A 19,371-nucleotide genomic window follows, 5' to 3' on the forward strand; every position below is an offset into this window, starting at 1 on the left:
AACATACTTTTCAGGAGAAACTTCTTTATTCAGAATGTCAAGAATATGGAACTGGCCACCACATGGATTGGTTCAGATCAATTGCATAAATTCATGCGGCATAGCTAGATAATTGCATGGAGAACAGGTTATATCAATGGGGTGAGATGGAGTAAATTAAATTGGAGGAGGCTCATGTGGAGCACAAACATTGGCCGAACAGCCTGGTTCTGTGTCCTAACAATCCCATTTTGTATCGAGGCTCACATTCATCAGGTTATAGATCACGGGAAGATGTTCATTTGCATCAACAGTGATTATCTTCTGATGAGCACAGTGCCACAAAGAATTTCATAGAATGCCTACACAGTGTGGAAGGATGCCATTTGGCCCCTCGAATCCACATCGACCCTCCAAAGAGCATCCCACCCAGACACGTGCCCCTAATCTACACATCCCTGAACACTGGGCAATTTAGCATGGCCAATCCACCTAACCTGCAAATCTTTGGACTGTGGGAGGAAACCAGAGCACCCGGAGGAAACCCATGCAGACACAGGAAGAACGTGCAAACCCCACACAGACAGACAGTCACCCGATGGTGGAATCGAACCTAGGTCCCTGTTGCGATGAGGCTGCAGTGTTAACCACTGTGCCACCATGCCACCCTGTTAGTTTAGGATTTTATATTTAACATCCTGGCATTTTTCCAATTCAACATTTTTGATTCGAATAGAATACACTTCTGAGAGAAAAAAAAAAAAAAAAAATTCGATAGTTGCTTCCTGAAATAGTCAGCAATCGAGAGGATAGATAAATTTCCAGTCAGGCTCCTTCATACCATGGTGTGGCCTCATAGATGGGACACTTCTGCTGATGCAAGGCTTTCTTTCCTTTTTAATAAATGTGCCATCCTATCTATGCTTCGTTTTATCCAATGACCTGACTACAATCATTAATTCACCAGCTAGGAGGCGGCAGATTTCTTGGACGTTCAACAGTTATTTATATTTGCGTAACTCCTTTACCATATTAAATTCACATAATTGAACAAATGTTGACATGAATTCAAAGCATGAAGCGTTAGGATTGGAGAAGAGGGAAATTTTGAACAGTGTCTGAATGGAAGGGGGAGGGTTGGAGAGACAAAAACATATTGAAAATTCCAAAGCTTAAGGCCAAGACAATAGGATGCATGGTCAACAATGATAATGTGAAGGAATAGGGATAGTAAAAAGGCCAGAGTTGGCGAAGGGTTATATGGGGGAAGGTTACTAACACAGGCATGGGATGAAGCAATGATTTGAACACATGGATGAGAATTTTACAGTGGCTGTATTTGAGAATGAATACAGGACAAGGCATGGAGTAAATAGGTTAGCATTAGCATTGGGACAGCAGAACTTTAATTTTTTTTTAGACTATGGGAACTGTAAGGCTAGCTAGGTGTACATTGGAATCATCGAGTCTGCAGATAATCAAAGCATGGGTGAGGGTTTCTGCTGAGGATGGGGTGTAGCTGAGCGGTATTTCAGAAATGAAAGTCTGTGTTTTTCTTGATGGAGAGGATATGGGTTGTGCGGTCAACTGAAGGTTAAGATTATGCACACTCTGATACAGCCTTAGTCAATGACTAGGAAAAGGGATGTGACCATGGAATGGCTATTGCCCTCCCAATGTTTAACTGAAATAGGTTTTAGCTTATCCAGGATTTGGTGTCAGACAAGCAGTCTGAGGCAATAGATGAAGCAAAAGGCTCTTGAAAAGTTAGTGTTGAGGTAGGGCTGGCCATCAGTGTACATGTGGAATCTGAAATTTTTCTGTTTTTGTTATCAATGAAAAATAAAAAATAGACTAAGGAGAGAAGGTAGTGGGCCCGAGAGGTAATTGCATGGAAATTGGAAGAGAAGCCACCACAGAGGATTCTCTAATTGGATAGGTAAAAGCAGAAACACAGTGCCATCCAGATGATATTCTGGAGGAGAATGGTGTGGTCAACTATGGCAAAGTTGCAAGAAGGATCAAGATGGATAATACAACATGGTTACAATTATATAGGAGGTAATTTGTGATTTTGATCAGATCCATTTTCACCTGCAGCTGGTTGGAAATCTGATTGGAGAGGAAAGACATTAAGGGAGATGGGCAGCAATTTGCAAGGATAGAATGGCCATAAATGGATTGTATGAAGCAGTGAACAATTCTGGCAGATTTGAAAGGCAAGCAGACAGACTGCGTCTAAGAGGGAAACATTTATGAAATCAGCTCATGTAGAGGTCAGGAAAAGGAACCGAGTGGTCATTAGTTCAGGGGAAGTAGGGCCCAGGAAGAAGGCAGTGTCTCTCAAAGGCAAGCTGATTTCAGAAAAGGCATGATGGGATATATGGGCAAAAACTAAAAAAAAATTACCTTCAGAGCTATGGGAAAGGAGGAAAGTTTCAGAGGCATCTGAACAGATTTGAATTTCAGACACACGAGTTACTGTACACTTGGAGGGGAAGTTGGAAAGATGGAGGGGGAGTTTTAGGAGAAAGATGATATTAGAGAAAGATGATATTAGATGATATTCAGAGATAGTAAGAACTGCCAATGCTGGAGTCAGAGATAACAGTGTGGAGCTGGAGGAAGACAGCAGGCCAGGCAGCAGAGAAGCAGGCGGAGGAGGAGGAGGAGGAGGAGGAGTCAAAAGTTATTTTTGTGTTTCAGGAACAGTAAGCAGTTTTGGCAGAGAATGGGAGGACCAGTATTATTTACTGCGGATCATCCAGACCTGCTGATGAACGGCTACATCAGTCGTGTTTCAAAACATTAAAGTCTGCACCCTGTGTTTTAAGGAGTGAAAATGGAGATGGTATGGAGGAAAATAACTATGAAACACGTTACTGAGGCATTAAAGGTAGACATGAGGGTGAGATTGAGCAAACTGATATTTGCAGAAGCATCATGGCAAATGCAAGGATAAAAACCAAAGGGGAAATTGTGAAACATTGTTGTAAGTGACTGTGGGAAAAGATATTCCAGAAGAGATGAGTAGTGGGGTTAGACGGGGCTTGAGAATGGTAGGGGTGTGATTAAAAAAAGTTAGAGAAGGCTTTATCAATGATTTAGATGATGGGAAATGAGGCCACACTTGGGAGGATAAGAGTATTGGGATGTCCACGAACATGGACAGGAGAGTTTATACGGAGGAAGACATCAATGGAGAACTCACTAAACAGTTGGCAAGGTTCAGGTTAAATCAACAGTGAAACAGTTTATTTGAAATGAGGAGCTCTGTACTTTCTCAAATGTTCCTATGTAGTACACATGCTGTGTAGAATTAGATCGAGGAGCCAAAGTTAGCAGCTTAGATTTTGAACTTTTATTTTTGTCGGTTTTATGCCAGCTTGTTGCTGAAAGTGACAATTTGTCATTTTCAGGTCAGTTTATTTGCACAGAACATCTCTGGGATTCCAAATATGACTGTCATCAGATAACCTCAGGGCTGAGAAAGAGATGAGAAACAGACAAAGAGAACAGGGGAATTAATCTGCTTCATATTTTCTGAAAAACATATTCAAATCCTGCAAACATTAACACTTAAATCAAATCGAGGAATTTAGGTATTTAGCAAAGAAATATCCCAAGGATATCCATAGAAAAGACATTTATGCTATTAGATATAACCTTGTTCAGATATCTTTTAAGTTACAATCTGAAAATTGGAACTCAAAGAGACTTAAGTTATCATTTTAATCTCCCAAACGTCTGTCCTAATGTTTCAATCATCACTTGGTTTCTTGGAGAACACTTGCACTTTAAGCCGAACTAAGATAACTTGGGGATCATTGTAAAATCTCTACTCCTCTCAATTCACTGCTTAGTTGTAACAGCTAAATTGATCCCAGTTGACTATCCAGGTACTTTTACATCTTTTGCAGTAATCCTAATATTAAAAAATGTACAGTTGTGTGCACTCTCTGGAGCATTTTTTTAAAAAGTGATGGGGTAACTTGGTGTATAGAGTCATACAGTCATAGAACACAGAACACGGAAACAGACCCTTAGGTCCAACTCATCCATGCTGACCACATTTGCCAAACTAAACTACTCCCATTTGCCTAAGTTTGGCCCATATCCTTCTAAACCTTTTCTATTCATGTATTTGCCCAAATGTCTTTTAAAAGTTGTAACTACCTGCATCTACCACTTCCTCTGGTAGTTCATTCCACACGTGAACCATCCTCTGAAAAAGTTGCCCCTCATATTCCTTTTCCACATTTCTCCTCTCACATTAAAACTGTGCCCTTTACTTTTGAACTCCCTTATCTCAGGGAAAAGACCTTTGCTATTCACCTTATCTATGCCCCTCACAATTTTATAAACCTCTTTAAGGTCACCCCTCAACTTCCTATGCTCCAATGAAAAAAGCCCCAGGGTATCCACCCTCTCCTCAGAACCCAAACCCTCTCGTTCCATTAACATCCTTTTAATCTTTTCTGCACCCTGTCCAATTCAAAAATATCCTTTCTATAGCAGGGCAACCAAAACTGTACTCAGTACCCCAAAAGTGGCCTCAGCAACATTCTGTACAACATCAACATGACGTTCCAATTCTTATACACAATGGTCTGAGTAATTGAAGGCAAGTGTGCTAAATACCTTCTTTATTACCATCTACCTGTGACAACTTTCAGGGAATTATGTACCTGAACCCCCTCCATCTCTCTGTTCGACAACACTTCCTGTTAACTGTGTAAGTTTTGCTCTTGTTCATCTGACCAAAATGTTACAACTTGCATTTATCTAAATTAAACTGCCACTCCTCAACCCATTGGCCAAATTGATCAAGTTCCCTTTGTAATCTTTGATAACCTTATTCACAAACTTACAAACCATGCGTCCTATATTCTCATCTAAATCATTCTGTATAAATGACAAACAGCAGTGGACCCAGCATCAATCCCTGTAGAACACCGCTAGTCACTGGCCTCCAATCCAAAAACAACCCTCCATACCATCTTCTGTCTCCTATCATCAAGCCAATTTTGTATCCAATTGGCAAACTCTCCCTGAATCCCACGTGATCCAAACTTTACTAACCAGTCTACCATGCGGAACCTTGACAAAGGCCTTACTAAAGTCCATGTAGTCAATATCTCTACTGCTGTGCCCTCATCTATCTTCTTGGTCACATCCTCAACAAACTCAAATCAAGTTTGTGACATACGATTGCGCTCGCACAAAGCCATGCTGAATACCCCTAATCAGTCCTTGCCTTTCCAAATACATGTAAATCCTGTCTCTCAGAATCCCCTCCATCAAATTACCCACCACAGAAATCAGACTCTCTGGTCTGTAGTTCCCAGGCTTCTTCTTGCAGCCTTCCTTAAATAAAGGCACAACAACATTAGCCACCCTCCAATCTTTCAGCACCTCACCCGTGGCTGTAGATGATACAAATATCTCTGGTAAGGGCCCCACAATTTCTTCCCTCGCTTCCCAAAATGTCCTGGGATACACTTGATCAGGTCCCAGACATTTAACTATCTATATGTTTTTTAAGACCCCGAGCACCTCCACTTCTGTAATATGGACTGTTTGCGAAACATCAAAACTTATTTCCTCGAGTTCCTTAGCTTCCATGTGTTTGTTCACAGTAAATACTGACGCAAAACATTTGTTTAGAATCTCTCATTTCCTGTGGTTCCACACCGACGACCTCTTTGATCTTTAAGGTATCTGCAGAGTTCCAGTTTCAAACAAAACACCAGGCCGCTTTGCATTCCCTTCTAGCATTAACTATATTTGAAACCATTTTATATCCCAAGTCAAGAGTCACAGGATAAACCAAACATTGTGCTGGGTGACTGGGCGGCTAATTACCCAGGGACTGCTATTCTTCATTAGCTAATTTAATTTGCATACAATCTTTGGTATTGCATCTTTTTCATTGGTCAAATGGTAGTATATTAGAGACACTATCATTTCCATAGTCTAACCCCTTCTTTCAAGGCACTCGTGAAGGATCGAATTCCACTTTTCATGATGTGCACCAATTCACACATACAAACAATTCAAGCCCCCGATCCAAAAGGCAAATTGGGCATCATGTAATGCAACCTTATTTTTTTCCCTCTTTTGTAGGAAAACACCTTTAATGTGATGACAGTAACTTGATGCATGGTTGTGTTGGGACTACAAAAGTAGTACATGAATAAAAATGCCAAAATTGGTAATGTCGAACACTGAGTTGAAACTTTTAACATACAGGGTCCTTGGTAAACAGTGTGCATAGTGTTTTTCGAGAAACACTTAAATGCACTTAATACCACAATAGAGTTTATACATAGTGTACTGGCTCAAATTTAGTCTGAAGACTTGCAATTCAATCGACAAAATAAATTCTGATATTAGCACACATAACAAAATCTCTACTGCAATATAACAATTTTTGTTTCACAGCTTGTGTAACAATGTCAAAATCAGCAACATTTAGGTTTATCAATTTCAAATCAATAAACAGGGCTGTATAAAACAAATTGCAAGAGACGTGAATTATTTGTGATAAAATGTCTTGCTGTTCACTCCAAATGATGCGAATAAGTATGATATTCCATTCTGAAACTTTACCATAACTTTAAATGAAGAACTTCCAAAGTGCATCATCCAAATTTGAGATAAATATAATGGACCGTACAGGTTATCCCATTCGCTTTCTACTGACTTCAAATGAAAGGGACAACAATTTGTCCTGCATAATGAAAGGATACTTTTCGGTGAACTCTAGTTGAGGTTTTGCCATGGAAAATGTAGCAGGCAACGGTGATCCCAAAATTTTCTTTAAATTCAAAGCAGACAATTTGACTCTGGTTAACAGCAGCCAGCTAACCCAGAATTTTCTGTTATGCCTTGGCTAATAAAAGTTCTGTTGATATTCTGTACAGCATAATCAAGTACATCACTGTTCTATTTAAGGTTTCATAAGGAAACAAGATTTGAAAATGAAATATTCAATTTAATGCCTCCTCCTCCTCCTTCAGAATCATGAAATATTTACCTCTTGAAATAAAGACTTAGGGCAATTGCTTACATCGTCAATACAATTTTTAAACACCATTAATTTCAATTTGTGGAATCAAGGTGTACTAATTGATATGGTGGACTTATCCAACTGTAATATGATGTTCCATCTTAGTGAACACAGAATTATACTAAATACAAAAACATCAGGTTCTTCTAAAACAGCTCACGTCCCACAAACGTAGGCAAAATAAATGAATTCTGCTCGCATGATCAGTTGGAAACCTGCATATTGATGAACGTAAGCATATTCATGGATATATGGCTGAATGGACATAAATGGAACACAGTATGAGCCTAAGGCAGCAAGATGGAAGCAGCAAATATTGATTTGTCTACCAACCGTATTTTGATTAGGGCCCATTAAGTAGAAGCAAGACTCCCCGTGCTTGTCACTTCTCATGCATGAGGAGAGATTAGGAGGTATCATCGCTGAGGGCAGAACGAAGAGCCCAGCACCCAGAAAAGATGAGAGAGAAAAAGAGCAGAAGATAGATTTAGATTCCCTATTAGTAAGCAGCAACAGGATTGATCACTCTGTTGATCGTGGAAAGATGTTTATTATTGTTCCAGTCAGATTGTCCAGGCAAAAATCAATTAGACTGCAAAGACAGCAGCTGCAAGACCAAAGGATACAGAAAAAAAAAGAGCACCAGGAAGTTCTACTGGGAAATGCATTCCATTTTTTTATCACAATACAATAAGTCAAAATTGCATATAAACAATGACTCATTTAAATATTTACAAACTACATTTAAATCCAATGGAACGTTATGTATCATTTTAAAATTAATTACAGAACTTGTTACAAAAATATATACCCTTACAGATAGGTGAGGCCCATCACTTCGATGGAGATTTTAAAAAATCAAAAGTTTAGGAAGTTGAGAATTCTATTTTTGGTAACGATAGTTTTTTTTTAAAATAATAATTAATTCCATTCATTTGAATTCAAGAGAGGTGTTAGTAAATTTAGGTGTTAAAATTCAGCTTCATATTCTCATGTAAAACTTCACAAACTTTTCAAGGAAGCAGCAAGACATTAAATAAATCATCAAGAGCATCTGAATATATCTTTCGAGTAAACCAGCTTGTTAAATAGAAAATTCCATCAGAAAGGTCTGGAGTACAAGTACTGCAGATTGCAAGTATAAAACTGTTCTGCATTTATGCAATTTTTTTTTTTAAAAGGTAACCAAGATTACAGTATGCTGTTAATGAAAATCTGTCTGTAACTAAATAATTGGCAATAAGACAATGTTTCCATGATGACTGATGCAAACATGATCGTTTAAATCAGTAAATATTGAAACACTTCCAATCTACTTTTGGCTCCAGGATGGAAACTCAAATTGTGGTTTTATCCCCATTTAACAAACATTTTGTTGTATAGTTATATACTCAGTAGGCATTAGAACAATGAAGAATTGAACTAAGTCAAATATTCTTGTTGGAAAAAGATGCTGTCCTGCCTGTACTTATATTTACTCCAGTCCATTTTAAAGGAAAATAGCAATTGTACAGAATTAGTATCAGCAGATTAGAACCAAAAACTGTACAAAGATAAGACATTTGTGAAAAAAGGAAACAATTCCCAAATCTTAACAGAAAAAAAAAGAGGAAGCAATCACTCATGGAGTGATAGTATTGGAGAAAGTAACATTTTCATAGGGCAACCCACCATATTCTGGCACATAACCATTTCCACGTTTCAGAAATAGGCATACTCTCCGACCACCATTTTTAATCAATTCTATCGCACGAGAATGCTTCATATTCTTGGTCGATTCTCCATTGATCTCCAGAATTTCATCTCCAACCTAAAAACAAAATAATCATAAATATAAATAAGAAGATTTCACCAGAGCAGCACGAGGGGATCTTTGAGAAAAATCAAACATTTTTAAACTGGGTAATTATTTTGTTTAAAAACCACCCTTTCCTATTTTCTCCACTTGTCTTCTAAAACTGCTGATTACCACAAGGATCAAACAAAAATTCCTGGCGCTTTCCACCATCTTGATCAGAGTCAAATTACCTGCTTTGAATTTAAACAAAAGTTTAGGATCACTGTTGCCTGCTACATTTTCCATGGCAACACCGCAACTAGAGTTCACCCTTTTGTTATGCAGTACAAATTGTTGTCCCTTTGAAATACGGTGTATGTTATGATTCTTTTTGTTTATTGTATGGGGAATGGAATGGAAAAGTAGCAAGTTTAACTGTTGCTGTACAGGGCATTGGTCAGACCACAACCAGAGGACTGTGTGGAGCCTCAGTCTCTATATTTGAAAAAAAAATTGTTTTACAATGAGTACACAGAAAGTTTACCCGACTTGTTTCTGGATGAAGGGCTTATTTTATGAATGTAGATTGAACAGATCAGGCCTATATCCATTGGCATTTAGAAGAAAGAGAGGTGTTTTTTGAAACATCTACGATCTTGGGGCAATCAGAGGAAGAATGTTTCCTCTTTTAGGAGACAGCAAAACAAGGGGACAATGTTTAAAAAGAGGTTTACTGTGTACAACAATGAGAGTTGTTTTAAACCCAGGAGGTAGTGGAGGATGAGTCTTTAAAGCTTATTCAAGATGGAGTTTGACAGATCGTTGACGATATAGGCTGCAAAGTGGAGCCGGGATTACAACCACATTCACCATGATCTAACTGAAATTCAAAAGAGATTCAAAAAGGTCAAATAGACTATTCCTACTCCTGAATCCTATGCTCTGTTCTGATCACTGCAAGACGAAAAGAACCAACAGCATGTCTGTTTTTGTTGCAATCTTCATGTACTCTACTATAAAATGAACATTTGCATTTATCTAGTATCTTTCATGAGCACAGGATATTAGAAAGCACTTTACAGTCAATACAATTCTTTTGAAATGTAGTCAAATTGTAATGTAGGAAACATGGCAGCCAACTGATGTGCAGTCAGCTCTCACTAGCTGCTACATTGATTGCAAGATAAATATTGGCCAGGACAACAAGGATAACTTCCCTGCTCTGATAAAGAGTGACAAATAATTCATAAACTAAGACAGGGTGATCAATTTCAGCACTGCAGTTTAACAGTTCCTAATCTACTCACTTAGTCATTTCAGGACATTGTATTGGAATCTACCATTGTCCTTATTTGTTCACATTCTTCATTATGGTAGTTGAAATGTCTTATCTGCGTGCTTAATTTAGTTTCTTATTAATACTCATAACTTACTCTTGGCTTGATTGCAATTGTAAGTGGGGAAATATTATTGCACATGTAAAGAAATTATAGTACTTAAATAAATAAATAATATTGCTTTGGCAGTCATGATGATACATTTGGTTTGCAAACCATAGCACTGATTACTAACATACATCTTCACCTTACGTTAAAAGGAAGGATAAAAATCACTCAGTATGCACGTCTTCTTGTTCGTTGTTACTATGTCATGCTTGCACCAGTAATCACCATAAAAGGAAAGTTTCAGCGATGGATAGCAGTTCGGCTCGAGTAGGACAGATTCATTACAATGCCAATGTGGTCAAGGGAAATGTTATTCTAAAAAAATTTAACCTGAAAACTACAGCTTCACCATTTTAAGCTATTGATAATCAGATTTCTCCATTTATAAGTTAGGAATACAGTATCTATTCATCTTAAGTAATGTATGAACATTTTTTCTCATTGAAGCAGAAAAATCAGAATTCATTCAGATGATCCAGGTTTTGTTTGAACTTACATCCACTTAGCCTTATCCATTCCTTGCCTCTTCCAGCTATTCAACTTCTCTAATATTGAAGTTAGTAAAATCATTTGGAAGTTAATTGTACATTAATTAAGGGTTCATTGTATTCAGGTACTGGTTATTAATTGGAAAGAGAAAATATTGGAATAGTAGTAATGTCATAGGAATAGTAAGCCAGAGCCCTGGTTATTGTTAGAGGTTTTGTGATGCTCTGGCAGCGTGCCTGACAGAAGGTCTGGGTTCAAGTCCCACCTCCTTTCGAGGTATGTCATAACATGTCAAGTCAATTAAAAATATTTATTTATACAAGAAGAAGTTGAAAGATCTTTTTATAAAAATTGCTGGCAGTATGCAATATGTAAAAGTTTCTGAAAATAAAATTTTGTAAATGAATAAAGTCTTGGCTTTAGTGTTCTTTCCTTCACCACCTAAATTTCAGTTTTGACAGAAAATTTTGAAACCGTTTTACTGCTGCAGTAAATTAGACTACTCCACAAACTAAAATATTAACCATACATACAATAAAAGCAATACTTTAATGATATGAACACTCAATCAACTCAATGCAATGTTTCATTTCTCAATTGAGCCTGAACTTTGTTTTTCATTCCACTTAAGATAGGACAAACTCGATACATTAGTTTACAAGGTTATTCACTTCTTTAGTAAAACATAGAAAATCAATTTTTTTTTGAAAGATGCAAAAAAACTTATAATTATTGTTCATTTGAATTGGGTGCATTTGTAAGTTAGCATGCAGAAAGGCAAACTAACTTTTGGCCTTTACTTCATGGGGATTTAATTGTCAGATTAGCAAGTCTTGCTACAATTGTGTCAGGTTGTGGAGAGAAATGTGCACTATTTCCTTCGCTATGTCCAAAGAATACGATATTGCTTCATCAGTGGCACACCAAAGGCTAATTAACTTGTGGGATGTTAGGGAGGTTCCATCATGAGAGGCTGAGTAAAATGTGGTCCTGACTGTCTGGAGTGGAGCAGAATGAGAGGTGATTCTCCTGGCTGGACATTGATTGCACAGGAACACGGGACTGAATCTTATCAGAAATTACTTAAGTTCAGTTTTGGCAAGTCTCAAGAGTTGCTCTCCTCAAGCTCTAGTGGAGTTTCTTGTGTTACCCCAGACTCAACTCATTAATCATGCACCACACCCCTACAACTGTCTAATTTACCCACTTGCCACAGATGGATGCGCTGGCTGGAATATCATAGGATTTCTGGCACCGGTCAGAAAGTCCATCAGGAAACCCAGTCAGGCACTGGCAGTGCACCACCACCCTTTATGGTTCATGGTAATTGTCCCAGACATGTCAGATAAAGGATTATTGACAACCTGCTTTGTCAATGGGGACCTGGAGGTCCTGCTAGATGGACAGTGTGTATAGTTACAGACCATGGAGCGTGCCCTGCGATGTTGCCGAATTATGGAGGAACAAGCGCTGAGCTGGAGTTGCCAGGTACTTGCTCTGACTTACATATTAGGAATTTGCCTAAACTAGTTTCTATGCAGTGGGTGTGAGAATAGGAAGCTGCATTTTACCGAGGTAAAAAAATATAATAAAGACAATGTTAATATGTGCCAGTGCCTATTAGGCCTCTCACCACTCAATGCTGGAATCTCATCTCTCAGTTTAACACTTGGATGGATCATGTGTGTATGGGTGACCTGTACCTGTCTACATAAGGTGATTTGTACCTGACCACACTAAGTGGTCCATGCCTGCTTACAAGATGGCAGACAGAAGGTAAACAAAACTAAGCAGCCTGCTCAGACAGTGAAATACAACGGTAACTTTGAACAGAACTGCTATAAAAGATCAGTAAAAGAACACTGTATGTTCCCATCAGAGACAGTTCTGATAAGAGAATGCCTTAGGACAGATAAATGACCAGTTCTAGTCTTATTAATGAAAGGATGATTGTCCCAGTGAATGAATAACATCAGGTGCTAGATTAAATCCCTAAGCAGCTGCAAGGACAACAGCTAAAGTTATTTCATAGTAAATAGTTGCTTCTTTGAAGGTACTTGCAATATTACATACTTTCTAGTTAAAAATACTTTAATCATAGAAGTTGATTTCAATGCATAACCAGAATATAATACAAGCATTTAAAAAACATCTAAGCATGGATGTAAAGGTTAACTAGTCTTAGGAGACATCTTCTCTTATGCCCTGAACAAGATAGATTGCTCACAACCCATAAATTACAAGATGTTAACAGTAGAATTAGTTGTGTAACATTATACTTTGTAATTAACTTTATAACAGAAATTAACCTTGTAGCAATTAGTTTAAAACTCACTGACTTTTTATTTTAACGTTATGTAATTGGGACAGTGGGAAATATTAGAGCAATGGCTGAATTTGATAAATTAAAGCCTATGTAGTACAATGAATAATAGAATTCACACTGTCCTTAGAGATAAGAAGCCTGAGACAGATCTGAAGGAGCGTAGCCAGCAAACATTTGGAATGTGAATGAATAGGATTCATAGAAAGACCCCAAGGCCAAGAGATTACAAACGCCGTAAGACCATGGGAACCTGGGACAGTCCATAGGAATGCCCATCATTGATTAAGTGAGCCATGGGATTGGGTGTATGGATTAAGAACGAAGGACAGTGACTACGCTGTGTTTGATTATTGTAAAAAGCTGTATTTTCACTGCAAAAATCAGTGTGTGTCACTGATCTTCCTTCTGATTCAGGGAAGATTCTTTGGCCCTCTCCTTGCATCAACTGGATTCTGCCCGAATAAACATCTTCCACTTGCCTGGATCCTGCCTGCCTCCCTCCCTCCCAAGTTTTCGTCCCCGGTCGGGGGCAGGGGAGTGGGGGGTACTCCTACTATGAGGCTGTTTACTCACAATGGCAGGAAGCTCCTCACTGTCGATCCCACGTGAGTCTCTCAACTCCCTCACGAATGCCCACATCATTCAGGGGATGGGAAGATTCCAGCCATAATCTCAGTTTATGGGGTTGATCATTTACAACCAAGATTAGGAAATGGTTCTTCATTCAAAGGTTTGGAAATCTTTGGCACTCTCTACACCAAAAGGTTTAACAATGCCCCGTTACCGATTGTATTTCAAGCTGGGGCACAAACTTTTGCTCCCTTGAGGAATCAAATGTTATGGGAAACTGGCCAGAAAGTGCAGTTGGTGCAGAAAATCAACGATGATCATATACCGAATGGCAAAGCAGGCTTCCTGGCACATGGTTGAATTTATAAGCTTGATCAGTTTTCTTTTAAGCATAGAATGTGATAACTTGCTTTTGGTATCTAACAATTAATACATGTACCATCTGTTTTTGATGCTGCTTTTTATCTACTCACCTTCATTTTACCATTTCTGATGGCAGCACCATCCTCAGCTAATCGGAGTACATAAAGGTCCATGTTGTATTCACGCCCACCACGAAGACTGAATCCAAAACCCTTTGGTCCCTTATCCAATTCCACAGTGTACAGTTCAGGTTCCTTGGAAGATAAAAATAACATTCAACAATGTTTGCAAAAAAAAAAGCGGTATCTTCTTGACTTGTGAAATCTTAATGACAAATATACATGAAAAAAAAATCTAGATAAATGAACGCCCATATATCCCACTAATAACACACCTTATTGGTTTAAAAAAAAATGGTCATCCTGGTCTGGGGGAGTTTTGCATATTAATACCACATCAAGTTCTTGGGACTCAGTTGTAATTGCTCCGTTGTCTTTACCAGTGAATCTATCCTCCCGTCCAGAGAACCAATTAACTCCAACAGCAGGAACAATTACCTCAGAAAACATTTTAACCCTAGTTTTCCTCACAGACACCTCTTTGATACCAGAGATCAATTAGGATTATTCATTCCAGCAGATCAATCATTCCTATTTGAACACAACTCCCACTTGCTTTCCTCTGCTCAACTGCATCATCCATAATGTACTAAAAATCTTATGTCTATTCATACTTTATAAAATCAACTTTTCCCATTATAAACTATGTCCACATTTAAAGTAGAAATTGCCAATATGAACTTGTCACCTTGCATCTGCACCCTCCACTTGTGTTGGCATGCTTATACTTCAGTTTAAACTCCTCAGCCTGTGAGGATACTTAAACTGGACTGCAGAAAAACTCAAATGCTCAAACAAATGTACTGTCCAAATTAAAAACTTTATAGAAGCATTATATATGAATAAAAGACAGACCATAATCCTCTAAAATGAAGACTGAATTAGTTCACGTTCTTTTGTTCAAACATCCTTCACTCTAACCCTTAGATTTCACTTGGTTTGGACTCCCTGTGGAATGTGATTACTAAATTTGATCCATAACAAAACATGATATAGATGAGCTGTCATTCAGATCACTCAACCTGGTTTATCCAGAAGCTACTTTACTTTGCTCAACTATTCCAAACTTGCACAGTTGCGTCAAGTGCAGGTTCTACCTGCCACTGGGAATCTGTGGTAAGCAAACTTAGTAACACACAAAAATGTAACTCGAGGTTAGGACAAGATCCTTTTTCATTGCCTCATATTACAAAGTCAGCAAAAGCATTATGTGAATTCCTCAGTGAAAAGCAGCTGCAAGCCATAAAGAAAATGGTAGCTAAATTTGGTTCCCTTGTGCTCCCTTTTAGGGCAGATAGACTTTTGATCATAATAATTCCATCACAAGGATATCAGTTCTTGTGCTTTCTTGGACTTTTATTACTTCTATAGAAGTTCTCTGTAACACAGCACTCCTGTAATTCCTGAGCTCTTCTCTTATCCTTTTCTGCAATTATAATCTTATATTAAGCGTATTCCTCAATTGTGGACTATCTCTGGAGTCATTAAATTGGAGTGACAAATGTATCTTTATTTAATTGATTTTATTTTAATTAAAAGGGGGAGTGCTTTGTGTTTTCCTTTCTCTCCTAAACGACTTCCAATGCAGTTACATTCCCAGAAACAACATAACTGAATTACATTTCCCTGTGCACTCTGTTGGTCTTAATTAAAGAGTAAACTAACATTTTTTGCTGTTTAGAACAAAGAATTGCTCATCACTCCTCACTGTATTTCAGCAAATTCACAGCAATAGTGTGTACTTTTGCATAATGTCTGTCTTTGTTCAAATCCATTAATATTTAGTTGAACACTTTGCATCCTAACACTACTTATCCTTGATTCGGGATCTTTTGTCAATTTGACACTATACTGTTTAGGTAATGTAATGTCATGAGTAGAGTAATCATGGTAGATAATCTTTGCGCTCCTACATTTCTTATTCACCTCTGAACAGCTTCTGAGTGGAGGCAAGGTATCTGACTAGAGAGGAGGCAGAAACAACATAAATGTCACGTGAATAACAATCAGATCAGAGCTCTCCATCAGACAGTGTGTGGTCCTGGAATAGGTTACAAATAGAATGGAGGGATGCATGCTCCCTCGCATCATTTAAAAAAAAATCAACACACAACAATTTTTACTGGAAAATAAATGCACTTTGATTGAGTTAATCAATCATTATGTGATTCCTTAATGCAACCAATTCATCTTCTTCTAGGACAGCAGGCCTGATAGGCTCACTGTAATTTCTATTTCTTTAGATCTTGTAGGGATGTGCTCACACGGCAGCTGCAGTCTGTTTGGGCCACCCACCTGTACAATGGTGCTCGTGGGGCTTTCTATTCTGCTTTTAATTAACATCAAACATTTCTATTTGGCAGATACAACACAAAAGCAATACCAAATTAAAGAACGCAGCTTTCCAAAGGTAAAAGGTTAGGTATGCTAAGCTATTAAAGGAAAAACAAGCCATGATACACATTTTGGAATGCTGGTTAAATCTTTCATTTTAACGCATCATAGTAACAAGGTCAATAATGTAATTAAAGCCATGCTAATAAAAGTCTGTTGTTATCAGAAGAAGAAACAAAAATGCTTCAAGTCTTTTCAATTAATATTCTCCAAATTGTTGGATTAAACCCATTTAGTTTCCTCTATAAAGGATGCAATGCCAGATGCTCCCTACATAAGTGATTAAGAACATTTTAATAGATGGCCTGATTTAAGAAAGCAGAGATTTATGTGAAGTTAGAATGAATGTTTCAAAAATCTACAGTATTCCTGTGGCTTTACCAAGAATTGTACCCATTAATGCCCTCCAATATTTGTGGGATCAGCAGAAGGGCACTTCATTCCCATGGAACACTGGCTGCAGACACACTCTACAGAAGCCTTGACTGAGCCTGTATGTATTGTTCAATGATATTTCTGGCACCTGACTGTTTTTGAAAGGAGAAATGACTAGGACACCCCAGTATCAGTGAATATCCCTCCACCAAGCACGAACCTGGTGAATATGTGGTCAATCCTGATGATTTTAGATTGATAAATTTGGCTGTTATACAAGAGAATCTAATTTGATGCTGACTCCAATCCCACAATGAGACATTTCGCCAGATAACCAGAGGCTGAATATACGCAGTGATACACATTGCCTGTAACAAAGTAATAACTTTGAAAAAGATGACTCATCATTACAAAGAAGAATCCGATTCAACTGAAAACCAAACCTGTGCAGACTAGATTTTAAACTCAGGGATTTATATTAATTGCTTGTTCTTTTGATTTCACATCAGAAAACTGTTTGGATTTGTTGCCCTATGCTCCATTTTGCAGTGCGATGCCACTACAAACAATCTTCAATAAATAAAGAAAATATTTTATGAGAAAGGTTTTCGTATGAAAATCTTGACAGTTGAAATTATGATGATAGTAAGTAGATCTTTTTAATTTTATAGAAATCTTGAAATCTCAGAACACAAATTAGAGAAGTATAAACATTTGTTAAGTGAGGTCAATTCATTGTTTGGAGGTAGAAAAGGAACAGAAATATTGATTTTTTTTCCCCCCTATCAGTAATGCCTGATAACCAGGCAATATGATGCATTAGAGCTGAATCTAATCACATTCCACTCAAGTTATATACATCTCCTTCAGAGGTCACTTGCTAGTCATCAGGAATGGGAACTCAAACAATTTGACTCTATTCTACACAGTGTCATGAGGCCAATTGTAACATATTGAACAAACCTAGGATGTTCTTGATGCATACCAGACAGTGTAACTTCTAACTGAGATAACAAAGGTTGGTTCAGTTTGTCAAATGTTCATTTTATTCAAATTGAAATACAAAAAGGGGCTCAATACTGTGGTCTATAAAGCAATGATTCAATAGGTGTTGTGAATGACTGACATTAACGTAGCTCCATAGTTCAGACCAAAGACCCTGATTAATTACATTTCTCAGTACCCATTACCTACGGTTGCAGTGGCTTTACATGCAACAGAAAGCGGGAAATCTTGCAGAAAGCAAGCTTATTTGGCCCTTCAAACTGCAGAAAGATTTCCCTTTCTAAGGCAAACATTTACATCAATCTCAGCCAAATGACTGCTCATACTATGATCAGCACAAATCACAAACCGATAGTGAAATATTTTGAAGAATTAAATGCAATATTTTATGGTGCCTTGCTCAAGGGAGCATTGAAAAAGCAATACATTAAAGGTTGTTTTCAAGGCGTTCATTAGTATCAGGGAAGTATCAGGAAAGCTGACTAGGCTGGGGTTCTACAGAAAAAAAAAGACACACAGTTGAATAAAGACAAAATATTGCGGATACTGAAAATTTGAAATTCTGCAGAGACTACTCCCTCTGTGACTCACTGGTTCAGTCCTGCATCACTTCTAATGCTTCCTCATTTCTCCATGGCACCTATCGATATAATTGCAGAAGGATTAACACTTGCCATTCACTTCCATCTTCGTCATCATCCAAGGCCCCAGTCATACCTTCCAGGCGAAGTAGAAGTTCACCTGTACTTATTTCAACCTGGTCCTCTGTATGCGCTATTCGCTACGCAGTTTACATTGGCAAGGCAAACACAGACTGGGTGACTGCTTTGCTGAACACCTCCGCTTTGCAGTGTTGCAGCAACACTACAACGCAAGCTACTGGAACAACTACTCATTTTCAGCTTTGGCACCTAACAGCTTCAAGGTCTCAATATTGAATTCAATAACTTCAGAAACTGACTCCATTATGTCGTTCTCCATTTTTCTTAATTCTCCTCCATTCCCTCCCCCATAGCCTTATCGTTTATGTCTTGTTTCCTTTCTAATTAATAGAACGAACCAAGTCTCTCCTTTCCATACCTTAATTTACACCCATTTTACGTCCTTTTGTTTTTCTCCACCAGTAACAACCTCTTTGTCTTCTCCACTTCTGTTAACAGTACATTAAAAAAATAAACAAACAGTTTCCAACACCTTTCAGTTCTGAAGGAGTGTCAAACTGGACTTGAAATATTAACTCTGCTTCTCTCTCCACAGATGCTACCAGACCTGCTGAGTTTCTCCAGCATTCTCGGTATTTGTTGAAGACGTAAACAGGTTCTTCAAATTATGAAATGGTTTGGCAGAGCAAGTCCAAGAAAGCTCTCATGGAATAGTGAACATGCCCCTACCACTGAGGTTGGAGGGCTGGGTTCAAGTCTCACCTGCTCCAGAGGTGTATTATAACATCCCTAGAC

General features: G+C 38.1%; 1 protein-coding gene across 3 annotated transcripts in view; it reads right to left on the reverse strand.

The window, feature by feature from the left end:
• The window catches only part of magi1b (membrane associated guanylate kinase, WW and PDZ domain containing 1b), a 416,356-nt gene that overhangs the window by 12,063 nt on the left and 384,922 nt on the right, over positions 1–19,371 (reverse strand). For all 3 annotated transcript variants that reach the window (XM_048606419.1, XM_048606418.1, XM_048606417.1), the window contains 2 exons: positions 14,132–14,275; positions 8,723–8,861 (listed from right to left, as the gene is read on the reverse strand). In XM_048606419.1, the coding sequence (XP_048462376.1) occupies positions 8,723–8,861; positions 14,132–14,275 (283 nt within the window). The remainder of the gene's footprint in view (positions 1–8,722; positions 8,862–14,131; positions 14,276–19,371) is intronic.

The sequence above is a fragment of the Rhincodon typus genome, chromosome 16 (genome assembly GCF_021869965.1).
Source record: "Rhincodon typus isolate 14 chromosome 16, sRhiTyp1.1, whole genome shotgun sequence".
Lineage (NCBI taxonomy): Eukaryota > Metazoa > Chordata > Chondrichthyes > Orectolobiformes > Rhincodontidae > Rhincodon > Rhincodon typus.